This window comes from Mirounga angustirostris, unplaced genomic scaffold (genome assembly GCF_029215605.1).
Source record: "Mirounga angustirostris isolate CCGP_5_RB_7025 unplaced genomic scaffold, mMirAng1.0.hap1 SCAF_8, whole genome shotgun sequence".
Taxonomy (NCBI): domain Eukaryota; kingdom Metazoa; phylum Chordata; class Mammalia; order Carnivora; family Phocidae; genus Mirounga; species Mirounga angustirostris.
This window is the reverse complement of record NW_026991716.1, coordinates 12408668-12430455: the sequence shown is the minus strand read 5'-3', so window position 1 is coordinate 12430455 and position 21788 is coordinate 12408668. Positions and strand designations below refer to the sequence as shown.

Below are 21788 nucleotides of genomic sequence, written 5' to 3'. Positions count from 1 at the left end.
TTCAGCCATCTGCCATTTATGCACGGGCGGGCGGGCACTGGCCCCGTGTGAGGCCTACACAGATGGGTGTGGCAGGATCCTTGTGCTTAGGGAGCTCACAGTCTACTTTTGTGGGAAAACACACTGCAGAAAACCACAGTTTAATACAAATTAGATGGGGGGCAACTAAGGGTGCCATGGGAGCAGAAAGGGTGCCATGGAAGGGCACCTACCTAACCTGCTTTCAAGGAGGCCTTCCTAGAGGTGGCGGCAACTGAGCAGCTCTCAGAGGTTGAAGGTGTAACAGCCAGATGAGGGATGCAGGGGAAGAGATGGATCTGAGGAGAAGAGCCTGACCAAAGGCTGAAGCAGGTGATGAAGTGTTTCTGGACTGTGACGTACTAGATACAGAGGGACACATGACGAAGCCGGAGAGGCGAGCACGGCTTTCGAGAAGAATTTTATCCACCATGTTAAAGAGCTGTGATCCTGAGGCTCAGCTTTCCAAAATATCGTAGGCAAGGTCATCTGGGGCTTGGACTGTGTTAATAGTTACGTGTTTACTTCTGCAATTAGTCTGTACGTGTGTCAAGGGCCACTAATTTTCCATTTGTAACAATAACTGTCCTTTTAAAATACAACTTCCAAATGATGTACAGAAAATCAGTTAACAACAGTACGGACTGTGCATGGGCAGGACAAAGGCTGCAGAAGTGACGCTCACGTGGCTGACATGTGGGAGACACGGCTGCGGGGATGAGGGAGCCCCCAAGGCTACCCCGACAGGGGCGGATGTGAAGTGTCAGGTGAGGGGCTCTGGCAATGTCTGGAAACAGAGCCGAAAGGCGTCCCAGTCAGAAAGCAAGGACGTAAGATGCTGTCACAGTTCTCCACTCAGCCCGTGAACATGGGGTCAGTGCTGCGTCCATCACTGTTACAGACACTCTAACAGAGAAAAGCCAGATAAACGTATGTCTGGTTTGCACTTAGACCAAAAAAAAATTAATAAAAATACATCCTAAATAAAACGAAGCCAGGTAAAGGGAGAGAGAGAAGGCTGCACGATTTAAGAGGAGGAGACCCTTGAGGAGGCAGCAGGAAGGAAGGAGCCAGGCAGAAGGGCAGCGAGGGCCAGAAGAGAAGCCCAGGCCGTGGAGGCAGGACGCCAGGAGGCCAGGAGGCCGGAGGCCGGAGGGGAGGAGCGGGAAGAGAATGGGAGGAGAGGTCAGAGAGGGAGCCAGGGGCTGCGTGGGGAGGGTGTCACGAACCCCGAGAAGGGCTCAGGTGGTACTGCCGGTGTGACAGGAAGCCAGCGTCTTGGGCAAGGAGGTGACCCTCCAGATGGTGGGTGGGAGTGGAAGTGGGGGCGGGGGGGGGGGGGGCAGAGCTGACTGGACTGATGAGGAACCGGGCGTGAGGTGTGACAGCCAGAGAGGAACCCAGCCGCACTTTCTGGCCGCATCTGGCCTAGGTTTCCTGACACAGGGGAGGCTGAGGGAGGCGGGAGGACGAGCTGCTGCTGCTAAGATGTCCGGGAGCACGGCCCTAGGGATCCCCAGCTGGGAGCTGCAGGAACCATCCAGACTTCAGCGGGGAGGCCAGGACAGGAGCTGTTTACTCGGGGAGTCGTTAGCATCAGATGGCATTTCAAGCCTTGGGACCACAGGAGGCAAGAGCAAAGGTCCAAGGACGGAGCTCATGGGCACTTCGCCATCTCGCAGGGATGAGCAGAAAGGACACCGAGGCAAAGGAGACAGAACAAGACAGGGAACTATGAGGAAATGAGAATAATCCTTGGGACTGATTGAGCAGGAGGTACAAACTAATGATGCAGGAAGAGAGGGGGAAAGTGCCAAAGCCCCGAAGGAGGAGAGAGCAGACAGGATGCAGTGCACAAGAGGAGACGATTGCTCTGGAAGCAGGGACAGTCCCCAGGCATAGGGGGGCGGGGAGACAGATAGCAAGCAGACGCAGGCGGTCGGGAACGTCAGGGGAGGGAATGCACACGAGTCCCCTTCTGACGGCTTCTATTCCTCAGGGAAATCAGGAGAAATGGATCAGGAAGGAGGAGAGATGGGAGGTGAGCAGTCTGAGAGAAGGGGAGCCGTGAAGGACGGCCAGTCTGTGTGCAAGGCGCTCTAGGGAGCCGCCCACACGAGGTAACGCGGGGCCTCCGGGAAAGGTGGCTGGGTTTGGTTTTGTTCCAGCTACATTCAGCTGCTCAAGTCCAGGCACCATGCAGGCAGGGTCTAATTCGACCAATTAAAATCAGCCAACAGCAGACCTAGGGAATAATCCTGTGCTGTTCTCCAGAAAAAAGTAATGACCTAAATGGCAAAAAACTGAGGGCTCACTTCATGCTGCACATCAAAATAAGTTCAGGGTTCAGTAGTAAAATCAGCAAATAAAAATCAGCTAGATAGAAACTAGAAGAAAAAAAGAAAAAAAGAAACTAGAAGTAATTATAATTTAAAATTTATTTCTTAGGGCTGGGAGAAAACTTTTTAGGCATAAACACAATGGAGAACATAATTTTAAAACATTCATTTGAATATATTAAAATGTGAAACTTCTGTATGTAATTAACGAAGTAAACAAATTAAAGGGCAAATAACCAGCTGGGAAAGATATCTGCAATAAACAGGGCAACAATGTGAGGCCCTTAATACGTTAACAGTCTTGTTCACATCAGTAAGTACCCAAGAACCTCACAGAAAAGTGGCCAAAAGCATGAAGGGAGGAGTTCACAAGGAAAGACCAATAAATCAAATTTCATCTCACCACTGCACCTCAATCAATAATCACATATTACTTTTATTGTATTAGAAAAAAATTCTCACGTGAGGGTATGTGAAGCAGTCCAGTCACACTGTTAATGAAGGTGCAAACTGGCATGACCCTTCTCAGAGCTAATGGTCAATAGACACCAAGAACCGAAAAAATGGGATACCCTTAGACTTTAAAAAAAAAATGTGACCCTAAGAAAATATGCATGCATAGCAGCGCTAACTACAGCATAAAATTGGCAACTACCTAAATTTCCAACAACAGGAGAACAGTATTTTTAAAAAATTCATTATAATGAATGAGGCAATAGTCATAATGTGAAAAAACAAGGAACAAAATTGTTTATATGCTTTCTCAACTTTGGATATATCTATGTGTATGTATATGTACGTATGTGTGCGTACAGAGTCCCCTACTTATAATGGTTTGATTCACAATTTTTCAACTTTATGATGGTGCAAAAGTGATATATGCATTCAGCAGAAGCCATACTTTGAGTTCTGAATGTTGACCTTTTCCCAGGCTAATGATATATGAAATAGGCTTTGTACTAGATGCTTCTGCTCAATGGTAGGCTAATATAAGTGCTCTGAGCATGTTCCAGGCAGGCTAGATTGAGCTATGATGTCCACTAGGTTAGGAATATTAATGCATTCTTAACTTGCAATGAATGGGTTTATCAGGACGTAACCCCCATCAAAGTCAAGGAAGGGGTGTGAGTGTGTGCGCACCAAAACTTTTGAGATTGCTTCGGACTAGTGATTCAGTTTTTTTCTTGGTGGCTTTTTGTAAACTGCCCACAATAGAGACATTTTGTTTTTATAGTCATTAAAAAAAATATATGGGGGCACTCTCCTACTAAAGAAGACATGGGCACTGTGGTTACACATGAACTGAACAGGTGAAAAAGTGAATGCTACATTACTAGTCACCATTTCTGAAGATGGCAGGTTTATTTATTTATTTATTTCTATTCTTATGTTAATCCCCATACATTACATCATTAGTTTTTGATGAAGTGTTCCATGATTCATTGTTTGCATATAACACCCAGTGCTCCATGCAGAACGTGCCCTCCTCAATACCCACCACCAGGCTGACCCATCCTCCCACCCCCCTCCCCTCTAGAACCCTCAGTCTGTTTCTCAGAGTCCATCGTGTCTCATGGTTCATGGAAAATGGCAGTTTCAAGGTTCTGAAACACCACAGTGTGCCCGGAAAGGATGACCAAGAGAACAAAGCATCTTCAACCAGGTGTTGTGGTTAAAAAGGTGAAAGAACTAAGACTCTGAAACTCAGGAAAGTCAATGGAGAATAAGGATGTTCAACCAACTCTACATAAACATCCTCAGAACTGCCCCAAAAAGGGATTCTATATAGGATAGGATGCTGGATTATAGGACTGAAAAGGTTTTTCTAAGATAGGATTCCAGAAGTAGAGAAAGTGGATGCTGTCTGAAATTCCTTTGAAACTATTAGGTAGAAATCAGTATCTGAAGTAAAAAGCCTATATTTTCAGAAGAGTTCAATTTTTCACATCAGACCCAGGTACAGTGTAAGGAAGGGATCAGGAGGCCTTCACAAGTCTGTCTTTTAGTCCTGTTTTCAGCCTCAATCCACATCCCAAATTCAGAGGAATCTTTCCAGGGTTCTGTAGCATCCAACAGCTTGCCCCCAGTGCCCTTTCTTACACTGGGTTTTTGTTTGTATTTGTCCTTAAAACAGTCAGGCGTAAACTATGGAGACAGCCCAGATGTCCATCAACTGATGAATGGATAAAGAAGATGTGGTGTATATATACAGTGGAATACTACTCAGCCAGCAAAAAGAATGACATCTTGCCACTTGCAACAACATGGATGGAGCTAGAGACAGTTTTATACTAAGTGAAATAAGTCAGTCTGAGAAAGACAAAATACCACACGATCTCACTTATATGTGGAATTTAAGAAGGAAAACAGATGAACATAATGGGAAGGGGGAGGAGAAAGAGAGAGGGAAACAAACCATAGGAAACAATAATAGAGAACAAACTGAGGGTTGATGGAGGTGGGTGGTAGATGGGCTAGATGGGTGATGGGCATTAAGGAGGACACTTGTGATGAGCACTGGGTGTTGTATGTAAGTGACGAATCACTGAATTCTACTCCAGAAACCAATACTTCACTGTATGTTAACTAAGCAAAATTTAGATAAATAAAACAGGCATAACTGAAGGAGAGCAACTCAGCAAGACCAATAAGCAGTTAAAAAGAAGTTAAAGATGAAATCTCAATAAACTACTTAGCTATTAAAGTGTGTGAATTTCGGTTGATCTGGTACTGAAAAAGAGTGGGACACACGCTAAATAGCTATAAATACAATACATAAAGAAAAAACTACAGGAACAGAAAATTAGTCTCATTTTTACTGATTGCTTTTCCTCACCTCCCATGAATTGCTGTGGCGAAGTGAGAAAAACATGTGTTTGTTTTTAATTAACATATAATGTATTATTTGTATAATAATAAGGGGTATAAATCTGTGATTCATCAGTCTTATATAACACCCAGTGCTCATTACAACACATACCCTCCCCAATGCCCATCACTCAGCTACCCCATCCCGCCACCTCCCCCCCCTCCAGCAACCCTCAGTTTGTTTCCTATGATTAAGAGTCTCTTATGGAAAAACACAAGTTTTGAGGGCAGACATTCCTGGGTTTAAATCCCTGTCGAGATGCTCACTGGTCGGGTGACTTGTTGAACTTCTGAGTCTCAATTTTCTCATCTTACGGGTTAGTAACTATCATACTAATTGAGCTACTGTGATACTAGAATAAGCCAGCATACTACAGATACTTAATCGTGTCCTTCTCTTTATTATAATTTTAATAGAAATAATAGGATTATACTCTAATAGCTGTTATGGTGCAGCTGGTATTCTGCACCACGTTAATTTTACAAAATGAAAAAGGAACAAATCCTGGTGTCAAGTTTGTATATTCAAATACTATTTATTTTTTATTCCATTTCTGAAATTACTGAGACGATTTTCATTACAAGTACTTTTACTTTCAATTACAACTAAATGTTAACAGAACTAGGGCGCCTGGGTGGCTCAGTTGGTTGGGCGACTGCCTTCCGCTCAGGTCATGATCCTGGAGTCCCGGGATCGAGTCCCGCATCGGGCTCCCTGCTCGGCGGGGAGTCTGCTTCTCCCTCTGACCCTCCTCCCTCTCATGCTCTCTGTCTCTCATTCTCTCTGTCTCAAATAAATAAATAAAATCTTTAAAAAAAAAAAATGTTAACAGAACTATGAGTGATCCTCACCTAGTAAGTTTGACTGTTCAATTTCATCGTATCTACAACTACAGTACTTCCTTCATAAGTTTTCTAGACAATGATTAGAGACTTGGAAGTGAGCAGCCTGCTAGTAAGTACCTTAGGCTTCTCTGTTACCTTATATGAGCGCTTCCATCCTTCAGAACCAGAGAAACGTGAAGTAAGCACCTCGGTATGGTTCCAGTGTTTCTGTAGTTACTTCCTTTATCTTAGGGTAAACAATGTTTTATTCCTCAACTGTGGTCAAACTGATGACCAAAGTTCATAGACTTTTATTCATGGAATGGGCACAGATCCACAAGGAAAGTCAGATGAATATTTAAGGAGAGAGAGAGAGCATAGGGCTCAGAGGGCCACTTGACTTCTCCCCTGTCCTGAAGTCACTAAAAATCACCAGGCAGCTACTAGTCTTCTGAGAAGGTGCCCGAAACCGTTTCCACTACAAGAGCCTACACATTATTTTCCGGCACAAAAACCTGACACGAAATCACGCAGCTCCATATAAAATCTTTTTCTGAACCTGACAGGTAACATTTTCATAGAACTCTCCTTTTTGTGGTACTGGAATTTACTTTTCTGAAAGGTGTAATTTTTGCTGTCAAGTTTATACTGTGTTCCGGCAGAAAGGTCATGAGACAGAACAGCTGTATTCATTCATGATACCAAGCATACATGAACCACACAAAGCTGTCCTCATGCAATGCTACAACACACTATTCTATAATTACTGCTTATACAACGGTGGTATATCATCAGTATAAGTCATCACAGAAAGGTAACATTTAAGGATCACAACCTAAACTCAAGGCTCTACTTTTGTGTAGTTTAATACCCAAACAAGCTGTTAGAACTCCAGTTCCCCTGGAATATAAAACATCACCTTCGAGAGTCCCAGGTCATGCCACGGTACAGCATCTTCTGATAGGGGATTAGAACAAAGAATCAACTGGGTCTTAAAAATAAACTAAGAACCCAAATTAGCAGACAGGATATAAATATTTTTGTACTACAGGACATAGATAGTCACTTTACTTAAATACTAAGTTACAAAATATAAACCTGGTTTTTAAAGACGAATATACATATATTTGGGGGGGAAGAAGAGCAGATACTTAAAAATCTTGCCAGTATTCATCAACAAGGCAAGATTTTCAGGGAGTAATTTCTTAAATGAATAATATGAAGTTTTAAAATTGAATACCAGATCATATCTATATTCAAAGCTTTACTCTTAAAACAACTATATTAAGATAGCATGGCTGAGGGAAGAAAATGCCATTTATTATAAAGTCCCTATAAATAAATACTTTAAAAATAAACACTAAAGTTCTCACTTCCTCCACTCTAACCAGTTTATTCCCGAACAATTAAATAATGAACAAGAAGGTGGTAATACCTCAAGTTAAAATTTCATTCCATTAATGCTCCAATTTTATAATGAATTCTTGAGCTACCATTTTGCTTCAGTGAATATATCTAAGCTGAAGAAGCCTGAAGGGTTTTGCTAATACTATACACAAGATGGACAGGAGAGAGAGAGAAAAAGAAGGAACTTTCCATTTAACTTAAGTCTGATGTACCTTATTCTTATTTGTATCTAAAAACAGAGTAATCATGATGGAATAAGATACCGGGACAACATGTACTTCTTTCATTTTTCCCCGTGAAAACAAGTGGGCTTCTGACAGGGCATGATATATTAACATGGCAGAACACCTAAAAGGCATAATATGGAGTTTAAAAAAAAAATGCAATAATTATCTAAAATTATTCAGTTTCCTCCATGGATAAATAGATTTCTCAACAAAAAAAAATCCCACTGATTAGTTTTACGGTATAATTGTTTGCAGTAAACTCCACAAGTTTAGTATCCTCATATATGTATTTATAAAAATGCCACATATAGACATCACGAAAACCATGGCCTCCAGCCAACAAGTGATACAAGGTGTGTTGAAGTTCTGCAGAATCAGGAAAAGGATGCATATTTTTTAAAGCCGTATGAAGCATTATGACATTTTCAAAATCCATTGGGAAAATCAGCCATTTTAGATAAACCCATATAGTAGACATAGGATGAATTTTAACTTTCCACCGTTGGCTAGGGCTCACATATTTAGCTATATTAACTGCTTGCTGCAAAATGCACACATTAGCAGCAAGGGATGCCGAATTAGTTTTATGGAGCTGTACCATAAGAACTGGACTCATTATTCTAATAGCTGCCATGACTTTCCTGGTATTTTATATTTACCTTTTAATATAAACGCTGCCTCATATGAATGACTGTCTGGTATATTTCGCCTGATGGAGGATAAGACACAATATTATAAAATCCAAAGTCCCAGATTTCCATGCAACATTTTTTAATTTATTTGTTTTAGTTATTAGTTTGGTAATTATTACTTGGTAATATAAAGAAACTAATCATGCTTTCATTAGCATGTACTGCTTGAAGATTCCAATCAAACTGAAATTTAATTTCTGTTTTTTAGTAACATACCATCTGTATACCATGCAAACACCACAATGTACTCAAGCATGGAGGTAAAAATGATAAAGAAAAGCAGTGAAGGAAAAACATAAAATAAAGTTCCACCTACAGGGATTCCTCTGACTATTTTCGGTGAGTCCTGGAGATGACATGGATGTGAAAAGTGAACAAGTGAACCGAAGCTCAGTGCTGGTCAAGTGAACGCTCCAGTTACCAGGCAGCTCCCCTGATGTGCATCTTCTGAGATGGAGAACAAAGGGAGCGACAGGAACAGGTTTTTCCAAAGAGACTGTAGGAAGCCTGTTAGTTTTCTGCTGATGGCTTAAGCAGACATGTATCGGAATCTACTGCCTCTGTAAAAGCCAAATGCAAGCTCTCGGGGCTCTGGTGTGCAAAGATGTATGCACAGATCTGGGGCCGTACCAAATGCTGCTCAACAATGGGGGGTGGGGGCTGAAAATACACTCATTTCATGTGAATCTGTCCTTTAGGCACAAAGATATATTCATGATATGCCAAAAGAGAGAAGGAACCTCACTATCGGAAAGTAATAAAATGACGATTAAAAATATAGTTCATTTCAGAACACATAAGGTATCTTTAGATTTCCCCCACTGCATTTTTAACATAAATTTAGCCTAAAGCTGTCTTCAAATTCAGCAACACTAACCAGTGGCTTAGAGTGTGCTATGTGTTTTTAATAAGTATCTTAAATCATCACAATTCCAATAGTTATGAATGCTTGTCAGCCGTCTTCCTGTTTCAGAACAGTATGCTCGAAACCCCACTCCTTCCAGTCTACTCTGAGTCAGAGCTCTGCCAGCCCCCCTCCCTCATCTTCAGCCTCTCTGTCTCTACAGCTGCGTTTCCCTTTCCGTACAAATAGATTCAAGTTTCTCACACGTTAAAAAAACATTCCTCGTCTGAACCTAACCCTCTCCTCTACCCTCTCCTTTCCTCCGGAGCCTGTGCTTTTGAAAGCACTGTATCTACTTCTCTCATTCATTCAGATATTCAGGAACTGCCAATGTGCCAAGCACCCAGGTGATGGTGGTGAGCAAGGCAGAGCATTCCCCTCATGCCCTGATCCTCCACCGTCCGGTCTCCACTCCCCCCTCACACGTGAACACCCCTGCTGCTGAAACCGTTCCTAGTACCAACCACCAATCGGCGTCCAACTGCCAGGTTAAGCGACCCTTCTCTTTGCCCTCTCCACAACAGTAGGACGCTGCTTCTTGACATTTCCTGGAAATGTTCTGCTTAATTTTCAAACCCTCACCTCTGCGGCTGACCGTCCTCAGCCTCCACGATAAGCAACCACAGCTGACCCTTGAACAACAGGGGTTTGAAACGGCACAGACCCACTTACATGTGATTTTTTCCCCCAATAAGTACAGGACAGCACTGTAAATGTGTTTTTCTCTTCCTTATGATTTTCTTTTTTTTTTTTTTAAAGATTTTATTTATTTATTTGAGAGAGAGAGAGAATGTTTCTCCGAGGGAGAAACAGACTCCCCGCCGAGCAGGGAGCCCGATGCGGGACTCGATCCCGGGACTCCAGGATCATGACCTGAGCCGAAGGCAGTCGCCTAACCGACTGAGCCATCCAGGCGCCCTCCTTATGATTTTCTTAATAACATTTTCTTTTCCCTAGCTTACTTTAGGAATTCAGTATATAATACACATACCATACAAAACATGTGCGAATTGACTACACTATTGGTAAGGCTTCCAGTCAACAGGCTACAGTAGTTAAGTTTTTGGAGAGTCGAAAGTTCTACACAGATTTTCAACCACACAGGGGGTCAGTGCCCCTATCGCCCGTATTGTCCAAGGGTCAACTGAAGTTCTCTTCTTCTCTCTGTCCGGTGAATGGTAGTGCTTCCTAGATTTCTATCCATGGTCATCTGTTTGTGGATTCTGCCTGCTCTCCAAGGCTTCCCCTCCTACCTATATGCAGACTACTCCCAAGTATAGTTCAGATCTTTCTCCTAAGGTCCACGGGCCCACTGGACACTTCTACTTGTAATGTCTCACAGACACCTCAAATTTAGTATGATCAAGAGAGAATTCACTCAACAAGAATAACATATTTAGGGCTAAATTTAACAAAAGTCCAAGACTTATAGATGGAAAATAAAATACTGCTGAGAAAAATTGAAGAAGACCTAAAGAAATGGAGACACAGTTCTTGTTCATGGATTGGAAGACTCAATATTAAGACAGCAATTCTCACCAAACTGTTCTATAAATTCAACACAATCCCTTACCCAAACCCCGGCATTCATTCTTTTTTAAAGAAATTGACAAAATGATCCTAAAATTTATATGGAACTCCTAAGGACCTGAAATAGTCAAACCAATTTTTAAAAAGATCAAAGTTAGAGGACTCATCCTTCCCAATTTCAAAACTTATTACAAAGCCACAGTAATCGAGGCAGTGTGGTGCTGACTAAAAGGAACAAAATTGAAAATCCAGAAATAAACGCTTATATTTATGGCCACTGTTTTGTTGCAAAGCTACCAAAGCAATTCGATGGGGGAAAAGAAAGTCCAACGGAAGAACCGTTCGGGGACAACCAGATACGGATATGTAAAAAAACAAAACAACAACAAAAAAACAACTTAGACTCTTACATCCCACAAACAGAAAAAATAACTCAGAAGGGATCATGGGAGAGAAAATGGATCACAGACCTAAAAGTAAGAGTTAACAATAACAAGTGTTGACAAGGAGGGGAGAAACTGGAACCCTCACACGTGGCTGGTGGGGATGGAAAACGTTGCAGACACTTTGGAAAAACAGTCACACAGCTTCTTAAAAAGTTCAATTTAAACTTATCCTAAGACCCAGAAACTCCAGCCTTAGCTATATACCCAAGAGAAATGAAAACATATGTCCCCACACAGACTTGCACGTGCAAGTTTATAGCAGCATTATCCCTAACAGTCCCAAACTGGAAGCCATCCAAATGTCCATCAGCTGGTAAATGCATGAACAAAATGTAATGTATTCGTATGTGTAATATCAACTCATCAATAAAAAAAGAACAATGTTACAACATGGATGAAGCCCCCAAATTTAAAACTAAGTGAAAGAATCCAGATGCAAAAAGACTACAAATTGTATGATTGCATTTATATGAAATGTCCAGAAAGGGTGAATTGATAGAGACAGACATTGATTACTGACGGCCTGGGCCTGGGAAGGCAAGCGGGTACTGAGCGCAAACAGGCAGAAAGGAACCACTGTGTGGGATGGAGATGCCATAACACTCGATTGTGGTGATGGCTGCACAACTCTATAAATTTAGTAGGAATCAATGAAGTGTACACTTAAAGATGGAGGAATCTTCTCGTACACAAATCAAACCTCAATAAAATTGTTGTCGAAAATCATTTCTCAATCTACTGGATAAATGATAAAACCATTTCTCAATCTACTGGATACCATGTGAGGTTATGGGGAACTTGCCTGCAAAAGTGGTACTTTTATCACCCCCCCCCAAAAAAAACAGCCGAATTCACTACCATTCCCTCCCAAATCTGTTTTGACCTGTATCACATTGCTTGGTGCATGCAAAGAACCTATGTGTGCAAATGTCCTAGCCAGAAGTCTAAGAAGGAACCCCATGCAGTTAGAAAAGTCTTTTGATTCCACCCAGTGTCTTTCTCTCCAATCTACCACTACCGTCAATCCAAATCTTTCTCAGTTTTCCAACAAATCTCTTCTTCTAGATTTGCTCTCCAACCGATCTACATGACACCAGAACACTTGCTCTATAATGCACATCTGATTCTACGACCATAATAAACCTTAGCATTCTCCCACTCCTACCCTGTGTCTATCAGCTACAATAGAACCCTCCTCTAAGCTCCCTTACCATGGACTTCCACCATGAGTTAAAAACCTTTAACATGTAACCCAGATTTGTATATTTATATATCATATACATGAACTCCTGTACCAGTTTATTATATAATATACACAAAACTGCAGTCTAAAAGGGAGGCATAAAAAAGAAACAAGTGAAGCCCCAGTTTTCTTCTCTACTCCTATTATTCTGCATAGTCACATCCCTCCTTGGAGACCACTGGCCCAAAGGAAAAAGTCTAAACTCCTTTTTGTGACATTTGAGGCTGTGTATCATTTGTCCCTGCCTACATCTCAACTGCAGCCCTCACTGCTTCTGCCCCACACACCATATGTGTTAGCTGTTAACAAATTATTTGTAGTTCCCTCATTGAACAAGAAGTTAAATCTTAACTTGTGTTCTCGAAATAAACATCTCTGCATCTTTGCAATTGTTCTTTCCTCTTTCTGGAATGTCCTTATTACCCTTTCCAACCTGGTAAGCACTCCTCATTCAGATCCAGCTCAAGTGCCACGGCCTCTCTCTAAGTAGTCCATTATTCCTGCCTTAGTGTGCTTATTTCTATTATAATATTTCTTACATTACATTAAACGTATGGATCTGCCTTTTTATCCTACAAGCGTTATCCCAGCGCTTTAGCTCCTTGAGGACAGAGAGCAGTTATATGATCCAACCTGAGTCTCCATCACTTCAATATTGCCAAATGGCAGCTGGACAGTCGTACCTTACATGTTAAGCTAACTCTTGGGTGGAATCTACAAACGCTACCCAAGTTTACCACCTACCATACATCATACATCCAGATTTATAGCATGCTAAGGCTGCCAAGCCAGAAGTATCTACAGTTCACATCCAAGAGTCATCCAAACACGTGAGACCCCCAGTGGCGTCAGAACTCTGATACAGATAACCTCTACAATTTTATGACTTCTGTTTTTACTCAAATTTTGCGATTGTCATCACTGGGAACTGTTCCACCGCTAAGATTTCAAACTTCCATCTTTGATCCCAAGATCTACCTCAACCATTGCCGTGCTCTCCATCTTTATGGTGCACACCATCCCCAGTGCCTCATAGCTTGCTTATTTTCCTGGTCTAGTCAGGCCTCTCCCTGCTAGCCTGAATTCCATGGCCAGGCATTTTAACCATGCTCTCACTGGCTTCCAAGATTACCACACTGCTAATCCACTATATGCGTCCTCCCAATTCCCAGCATATTTGCTTCAGTTTTTATTTCTACTTCTGGGCCTAGCCCTGCAAAATTCAGACCATCTTACTCTAAATGGATTCTCAAAAAATTGTTTCTTCCCTCCATGTCAGCTTTTCCCCATATTACCAGGCATCTTTCCTTCTCTAAGGTTTCAGGGAAAGAGATGTCCCTGAATCCTTTCCAAGGATAATTCATCTGGATATCACTGCCTTCCATCTTCTCCAGGATCTTACTCAACTCCTTAATATCCTCAATTTCACCCTCTCCCTTGACCTTAACCCTGATTCTCTCATGTTACTTTTTCATTTCTTTCCATTCATTCTTGAAAGAATACTGAGTTCACATCACCTTTGTATGCTAACTTCTCATAACACTTCTGATTTTCTGATTTGCAATCTGGATTCTCCCTTTACAAATAGCTCTTTCCGATTACCAATTACCAATATGACAATCTGTCCACTGTCAAATCCAATGGGATTTCCCCATTCTGCATTACTTATATCACTGATAACCACTTCTCCTGTAAACTTTCTCCTCTCTGTCCTTCCTTATCACTAAATTGTCTTGGTCTTCCATTTCTCTAACCACTCCAGCCCTATGTCCTTCTTTGGCTTCACTTTCCATAGCTGGACCATAACTGTGATCACACTGTATGAGGCTGGCCTTAGCTGCTTTTGCCTACATCCTCTCATGATGATCCACTCACTGTGACAGTGGTTAACTCCTAAATCCTGGCATGTCTTCACACTGTCTGTCACCTTTCTGACATGGCTGGGTAATTTTATATTAAAGAGATTACAATGGACATCCTCTTATAGCACACAACTGGATCCCATGTTGGTCATTTAATTTTTTTTTAAGATTTATTTATTTATTTTAGAGAAAAAGAGAGCACAAGTGGGAGGGACAGAAGGAGAGGGAGAGAGAATCTCAAGCAGACTCCACATTGAGCATGGAGCCCAACACGGGGCTCGATCTCCCAACCCTGAGATCATGACTTGAGGTGAAATGAAGAGTAGGGAAGCACCACTGCACCACTCAGGAGCCCCGGTAATTGAATTTTTAAAAAAGCAGTTAATATAGGAATCCATTAAAAACACATGTACAAACACTTTAATATAAAATATAACCATACTTCAATTCGTGAATTTTTTGAGCATAGATCCACTGATTGAAAATTCTTGCATAAGCTACCATAACACCGTGAATAAAATTTCCAGGCTATTTTAAAAAGCAGAGCAGGAATTTAAGATGTTTGAAACAATCCATGTATGGAACCTTTCAGGATTTTTATTATTTTTTCCCAATTCTTTTCTAATTCTGAATTTTACCTTTTGCAGCAATTTTAAAATCTATTTACCTATTTTACCTATACCAAGTCTTCCAAAGCTGTCAACTTAGTTTTCTTACAAACAGTTCTCCTTAACACTGAGGTTTCATCATTTTCTCTGATATTTAATTGAACTGCAGATTATAATAACAAGTATAAATGAGTTGGAGAGCAAACAACTCACCCTGGGTGAGCATTCAATGCAAGTAGTGGAAATAAAAGTATTTGGGTGTACTGGGGAGTACCTATCAGCCTTGAGTATTCAGCATGCTCTGGGTATCAGTCAGTACATCCTGTGGAGAACGATGGTTAATTTGGTGAGGCGCTTAAGTGAAGATAGAATGAGTCTGCATAGAAAGCCATGTTAAATTAGGAATGATGGCGGTACGAGCAATATCCAATCCAGTGGCGCAATATTTCTAGACTTATACTTTAAAAATCTTACGAGTGATTTTTTAGATTTATACATGGAATGACAATTTTTTTTTTTTAAAGATTTTATTTACTCATTTGAGACACAGACATACAGAGAGAGAGAGAGAGAGCATGAGCAGGGAGAGAGGCAGAGGGAGAAGCAGGCTCCCCGCTGAGCCAGGAGCCCGATGTGGGGCTCGATCCCAGGACCCTGGGATCACGACCTGAGCCGAAGGCAGACGCTTAACGGACTGAGCCACCCAGGCGCCCCAAGAATGACAATCTATTTTTAAAATTAAAATGGAAAAATGATAAATAATGCCTAATGAACAGACAGGTCTATTCATGGCCAATTTCCTATGTCCTTAAGCACTGTGAAAACTTTATTTACTCTACACATGCTTACAATAATAGAATTCCTTCCCCACTGAAAATAAAAATTAAAGATTTCTGAAATCCTACCCTCCTTTTTCTATTGTTTAATATTCAAGGGACTATCATTTAAAAGTTTTTTAAAAATGCAATATTCGGGGGAGGGGCGCCTGGGTGGCTGGTTGAGCATCTCACTCTTGATTTCAGCTCAGATCATGATCTCAGGGTTGTGAGATGGGAGCCCTGTGTCGGGCTCTGCACTGAGCAGGGAGCCTGCTTAAGATTCTCTCCCTCTGTCCCTCCCCCCACCCCCACCCGGCTCTCTCTCTCTCTCTAAACAAACAAAAAACAAAGAAATATTCAGGGAACAGAGAAAACCTTCCTGCTAATATTTTAAAAAACGAACAATAAATAGCCAGTCTCAATAATATTGTAGAGCCATGCTACAAGACGGCACCTGGGAATGTACTAACATCCGTGGGGTACAGAGGAAGAATCCGGAACGTGGATGATACTGATCTGTACCACTATCTTTGAGGGTTACTAATTTCGTTTTTGTTCCCCAAAGTTAGCCTTTTACCAACTTAGAAAAAAAGCTTCCAAATACAACTACAAGAGTTGAATAAAACAATTAGACAAAGTAACATCTTTTGCTTTCCTGTAACCTATATCGGAAAACCAAAGACAACATTCAAACAATATAAGAAACTGTTAAAATTTGTATGATTTTTCTCCTTTCTTTTTTCCTCCTTCCTTGGTGAATGTCTTGAAAGAACAGTTACATTTCTCCTTTACTCATGCTTTTGAAATATTAGCAAAACCCTCAGAAGGAAAGAATTTTCAATGAATATTGGTACTAAAAATTTTTGATATGATGAAATAATCAATTTACAGTTTGTTCAAACATAAGAGCTTTACTTGGCTTATGGGTGGGTGGGATGCGCCGTTACATGCCATACCATAATTAGGCACATGTGTATAAATGAGATATGTCAGCATTAATTGAATTATTCTCTTGAGTAATATGTAACACTACCTAACCTTTTTACAAATGGCTGGCCTCTTCTTTTACTGTGAATACTGTCATACCAAAAAAAAAGGGGGGGGGGGGAAGGCTCCAGTACTGAGATGAAGTGAAGTTGACATTTTGCATGATCTGTGTCCCTGCCTGTCTTTCAGTATTAACTTGATTGCTTTTTTCCTTCTCCTAATGTTATATAAGAAGATACTAGCCTACAAAAAGAAAGAATGAGAGGGAAAAGAACATTTTATGAGGATTTCAAATCTTATTTTCAACCACAGATGGAAAATAACGTACATGAGTCCTGGTGCACAAACTGATTAGGAATAATGATAACCATGAGAACACATTCTATCACACGATCACTTAACATTACCCTCAGCAAACTAGCCACAAACTCAATCATTGTACTGTAACTGTACTCAGGTAAACAGATCTTCCAGCCAAACAAGTCTGTTCAATTAGAGTCACAGCAGGAATAGCCTTTATACCTTTTATCTTGAAGGTTAGTCATTTTCCCAAAACACCTAAACAGACCATACACAATTCAACTGTAAATGATAAATGGGACAATCTTTACTCATTCAGTAAATCTTAGTCAATACTAACTTCTATGTGAAATACAATAAGCATAAAACTAGTTTAATGTGTACTATAAAAGGCAATAATTCAAAGCCTTCCTAGTTACTGGGATGAGTCTGTCAGAGAACACTGACTTCTCTGAGTAACTGCTTATCAGCAATTGAAAAACAGTGTGCTGGAAGGGTTCGGAGCTGCTGGAGCTGCTGGAGAGTTTGTGGTTTTCTCTATTTTGCACTAGTGCTGTTCCTTGACCAGCAAGGGTCAACACGACCTGGAGTTATTTTTCCAGTGCCCCACCTTCAAAAGGTCCCTAAAATGAAAAGGCAATGCGGGGTGCTTTTGGTATCTCAGAATACAGTTCACAGAGCATCTCATTTTACAGGTGGAGAAACCAAGCAAGAGATTAAATTAAGGCAAGAGACTTATCCAAAGTTACAAGACAATGGCAGAGCAGGACCCAGCACCAAACACCTTTTGGAAGTTTCAGGTGACTGATGGATCGATCGCATCTCTTTCTTTATCACCATGCCCTCTCCACATGGCCCAGACTGTGCACACGAGAAACCAGAATCTTCTCAAACTAGGATTCACAACAACCTCAAAGTTAGGACTATGCCATCCTAACATATTACTTGCAACGGTCATCAGCAGAAACTTTCACTTAGTATATGTGTTATAGCTCAAAGGATATCAAAACCAGTTGTGATTAAATAAAACTTACAAAAACAGGATTAAGTAAACTTTTTTTTTATGTAAACTGATTTAAAGAAAAAGGAATGAGTTCATCATCAAGAGAGAACATCTGACATCAATTAATTCTCATTTACTTTAAAGTGAAGAATTAAACACAAAATTACCTTTGAAGGTTTCGAGTTCCTTCCTGTAGAAAAAAAAAATGTAAATTTTATTTATTTGAAGTATAATTACATAGTGTTATATTAGTTTCAGGTGTACAACATAAATGATTCAACAATTCTATACATTGCTCAGTGCTCACCACAATAAGTGTCGTCACCAACTGTCACCAAACATTAATACAGTATTATTGACTATATTCCCTATACTGTACTTTCCATCTCTGCGACTTACTTATAACTAGAAATCTGTACCTCTTCATCCTCTTTACCTATTTCCCTCATTCCTCTACTCCCCTCCCCTCTGGCGACCACCAGTTTGTTCTCTGTATTTAAGAGTCTGGGGTTTTTTTATCTGTTAAGAAAATGTAAATTTTAAAATAATCTATTCTTACTGGAAACTGCTCTTATATTTTAATAAAAAGGCATATACTTTAAAAGCCCAGAGTGGTGTTTCTGGATGTTCCCACATGCTTTACTGAAATTACCAATACAATTAGTCTAAAGTAACTGAAATTACCAATACAATTTTTCAGTTTTTCTGCTATTACTTTACTAATGGCTTAAAAAAATTCTACCAGAATTTAAACAATTAAAACACTTATTAAAACAAAACATTTTACTTATTTATTTATTTTTAAAGATTTTTATTTATTTATTTGACAGAGAGAGACACAGTGAAAGAGGGAACACAAACAGGGGGAGTGGGAGAGGGAGAAGCAGGCTTCCCATGGAGCAGGGAGTCTGATGTGGGATTTGATCCCAGGACCCTGGGATCATGACCTGAGCCGAAGGAAGACGCTTAACGACTGAGCCACCCAGGCGCCCCACAAAAAGCATTTTAATACCAGTTATGAATCATCTCATATATGTAAGAATCAATTTATAAAAGCACTTAACAATTGGCTCAATATTAAATAACAGATTTTTGAGATCTTTGGTTAATAATCATCCAGAATAAGAACAGTTATCTCCCCTTTTAAGTGAAAGAGGAAAGCACATATCAAAGGACTGGGGTCCACAGCTCATCCTGATATAAAAGGGCCAAGCTTCCAGGACATGCTCTGGTTTGTCATTTTGTCAGTGTCAATTAAGGATCCTGAGACACCAAGTTTCCTGGGGAAATGTACAGCAGCAGAAAATAGATGAACAATCATAAGACAAAACATTTTTGACAAAAAGTAAGTTGTTTTCAGGTTTTCCTTCCTAATTTTTTAACTAGATTTTCCCTCTTTATCGGTACTGATAAGAAGTACTATTGAGGAGGTGAGTTTATTTAGTTAAAGCTTGTTATCTCACTCAGAATAGGAGACTTTATCTCTTACTTGCACTCTAGGTTTTTCTAAACATCGAGGGCTGTTTTGAATTCGCAAGTCAGTTTTCCACACCACTAATTACAATACCCCTCATGTTCCAAAATAGTTGACTGCAATCAACAGCTGGTGGGGGGACGGGCAATGAGCCTGCTGGGAGGCCAAGCATGGATTACTCCTGTCACAGCCAAGGAAAGGCTCTGAAATCAGACGGTCACCTCACTCTTTTTTTCCAAAACACCCGATTCCTCCTAACAGCGCTTCAGCAACATAGTTCGTTAACTGAGACAAAGAATGTTATTTTCAATCCCATCTTAAAAAAAAAAAAAATAATGCAACTGTTTCCCTTCAGCCAGCAGTCCCACTTCATTCTTGAAAGATTAATTAGGTACAAGTTAAACGTGCCTAAAACTTACTTTATCCTCCAATAAAGGGATGAAACTGAAAATACCTGAGAGGCAACATGGATTGTCAGAGAACATCTTGCAAAGACACCTTCGAAGTGCTTCCCACTGATGCCCTCCCAGGAGCAATTCCCCAAGCCCCTTGAGAGGTGGAAGGGATGACAGAGCCCTCAGTTCCATATTCTAATGAGTAATTCTTTTCTGATTAGGAGCTTTAGAACACGCTGGCTTTCTGTCTTTTAGAATGTGTAACACTGAGCAAAATTCCCAAAAGGCATCTTCTGTTTTAAAAAGCTGGAACTCAAGAGTAACAATCTCAGAGATGTTTCCCCTACTCCCACCCCCAAATCCCCAAATCCCAACAACTAAAAGCCAGACAAATCATCTATTTCCTTGATGGGTAGCTGCCCAATGGAGGAAAGCTGCCTCTCATTAGGAGGTGGGTGCTCACCTCTCAACCTTCGGGCTGCCCCGTCACCTCAACGGGAAGGTGTTGCCCGGGAAATGGGGAGAAGCCTAGCAGCGCCGTGTCAGTGTCCTCTATTTACGGAATATCATGACCCACACTGTTAGTAAAATCTCCGAGAAACTTCCTTCCAGACAGGAAATCATTCCCATACCCACTGCCTAAAAAGGAACACTGGCTGAGGTAGCGAAGGGAAGGATAACCATGGTGTAAAGGAAAAATCAGTGTCAGGGAACTTTGAAAGGACTGATACAGTACAGCAGCGGCACTGAAAGCCTTGAAATTTCCTGGTTTTTAGGGCAGACCTCACATTTATTAGGGATCATAAGCATCTGGAGGTACAGGCGACAGAAGAGAAGAGAGGGAAAGGCTTGCCAAGCAGACGTGACAGTGAGACTGAAGGCACGAAGGTCAGATGATGCAGGTTATAGATTTAGGCAAGAGCAAGCACTTGAGAACAATGGGCTGAATGAAGAGAAACGTGTGGGAGACAAGGTTAAAAAGGTAGAGGGTTCTGAGTGCCAGGCTAAAAGGATCTGGTTTTATTTTTAGCAGACTAGCAGGAGCAAAGCTGTGCTTTAGGAAGAGCATTCTAGCTGTGATGGATAGATCTACCGACAAGGGGGAGAATAAAAGCAGGGAGTACTCAGGAAACTACAGAGGAGTTTGAAGAAGAGCTAATTAGTGCCTGGGAAGAGCAACTTAAGTGGCAAGGGCGATGAACAGGAGGGGTCTGGTTTGCAAAATGCTATGGAGAAGACTCAACAGTCCCGGCAACTGATCCCATGGGGATAAGCGGAGGAAGGAGAGGAGGACATTCACCGTGGAGGTTCCGGTCTGCACCGCTGGAGGAACGTGAGTCTATTAATAATGGAACACTTGGGAAGAGGAACAGTGTGTGAGTTCAGTTCGGAATTTGATGAAATAATCTGGTGATGTTGAAAGACACGATGCCCACCCCGCTGAGGCGGCTACTCAAAAATGTAGCTCCTACAGATTTCTCCCCGACTTCCCAGTCTTGGGCGGATTCCAACTTGGCTTCCAGACCCCACCCCTGCAGAGTCAAGGTCACCAACCTTGTTGTTGCCAAATGCAATGATCACTTCTCACTTTTCATCTGAATCCCTCAGCAGCATTTGACCCAACTGGCAATCCCTTGAGAAAGTTCCCTCTAGTTTTTCCTGCTTTCTTGGATTCTTTTGCTAGCCCCTCCACCTCTCCCAGACCACAGCACTGGATTGCTCATGGCAAGACTGGTTTTGGGCTCTCTCTCTCGCTCTATCCTTCACTCACATTCTCTCATAAGGCAATTTCACCTAGCTATGTAGCCTTAAATATCAACTATACGTGGACTTCTGGACTTA

General features: G+C 41.2%; 1 protein-coding gene across 2 annotated transcripts in view; it reads right to left on the bottom strand.

Moving 5' to 3' along the window:
* DTNBP1 (dystrobrevin binding protein 1) overlaps positions 1–21788 on the bottom strand; it is a 121400-nt gene that overhangs the window by 43003 nt on the left and 56609 nt on the right. For both annotated transcript variants that reach the window (XM_045866342.2, XM_064597148.1), the window contains exon 7: positions 18245–18267. In XM_045866342.2, the coding sequence (XP_045722298.1) occupies positions 18245–18267 (23 nt within the window). The remainder of the gene's footprint in view (positions 1–18244; positions 18268–21788) is intronic.